The sequence below is a fragment of the Octopus bimaculoides genome, chromosome 16 (genome assembly GCF_001194135.2).
Source record: "Octopus bimaculoides isolate UCB-OBI-ISO-001 chromosome 16, ASM119413v2, whole genome shotgun sequence".
Classification (NCBI taxonomy): Eukaryota; Metazoa; Mollusca; class Cephalopoda; order Octopoda; family Octopodidae; genus Octopus; species Octopus bimaculoides.
Window position 1 is genome coordinate 50,315,007 of NC_068996.1, and position 859 is coordinate 50,315,865.

General features: G+C 28.5%; 1 protein-coding gene across 1 annotated transcript in view; it reads right to left on the reverse strand.

Annotated features, from left to right (window-relative positions):
* Positions 1-859, reverse strand: part of LOC106879644 (centriole and centriolar satellite protein OFD1) — a 79,141-nt gene that overhangs the window by 50,051 nt on the left and 28,231 nt on the right. Inside the window, exon 9 of the mRNA XM_014929306.2 lies at positions 329-448. Coding sequence (XP_014784792.1) covers positions 329-448 — 120 coding nt within the window. The remainder of the gene's footprint in view (positions 1-328; positions 449-859) is intronic.

Here is an 859-nt window from a genome sequence, read left to right on the forward strand (position 1 = left end):
TATATATATATATATATATATATATATATATATATATATATATACATACATACATCCACATATACATATATATACACACATACACAGACACACAAGCACACATCCACATATATTTATACGTATGTGTGTGTGTGGGGTGGCTTGTTTCACTAACACACACATATGCACATTGGGCGAATACAATTTCCATCTAAGAAATTTCCTTTATATGCCATTAAAGTCAGCCTGAGATGCTATTCTAGATACATTTTTATTTTATTTCATGTGCATGCACATTTGTGTAACATTTCACAATTATTATCAAACATATAACTAAAAGTTGTCTTACTTAAAAACTTCATTGTCAATTCTTTGTTGGTAATCAGCTTCGATGCGATTAGCTTCATTCAGTTTTTGCTTCAAAACTTCTTCTTGACACTTCAGTCTTTCTTGATCCAAGGTTTTCTCTCTATTTTGATAATAATAAAAAAAAAGATATATATATATACTCACACACAAAAACACTCACACACACAAACACATACACTCTCACTTTTCCCTCCATTCCTCACCCTCTTTTACTATCCTACATATCTCTCTCCCCCCCTACACATTCAATAATACTATAAAAAGAGACATCCTCTGAAAGTGAAATCATATTTGAAAAACCTACAAGAATAGGTGCAAGCGCTAATATTTATAAAACATGTGACATATTAATAAAAATCTGTAAATGTACAACCATCCAAATATCTGAGTACCTTATTATTTTTTCTAATATATAATTCCTGTACATCACCTCCAAACCTTCATATATATATATATATATATATATAAAAGTAAATATATGAAGCATTATTACTGTTAATAATATATATAT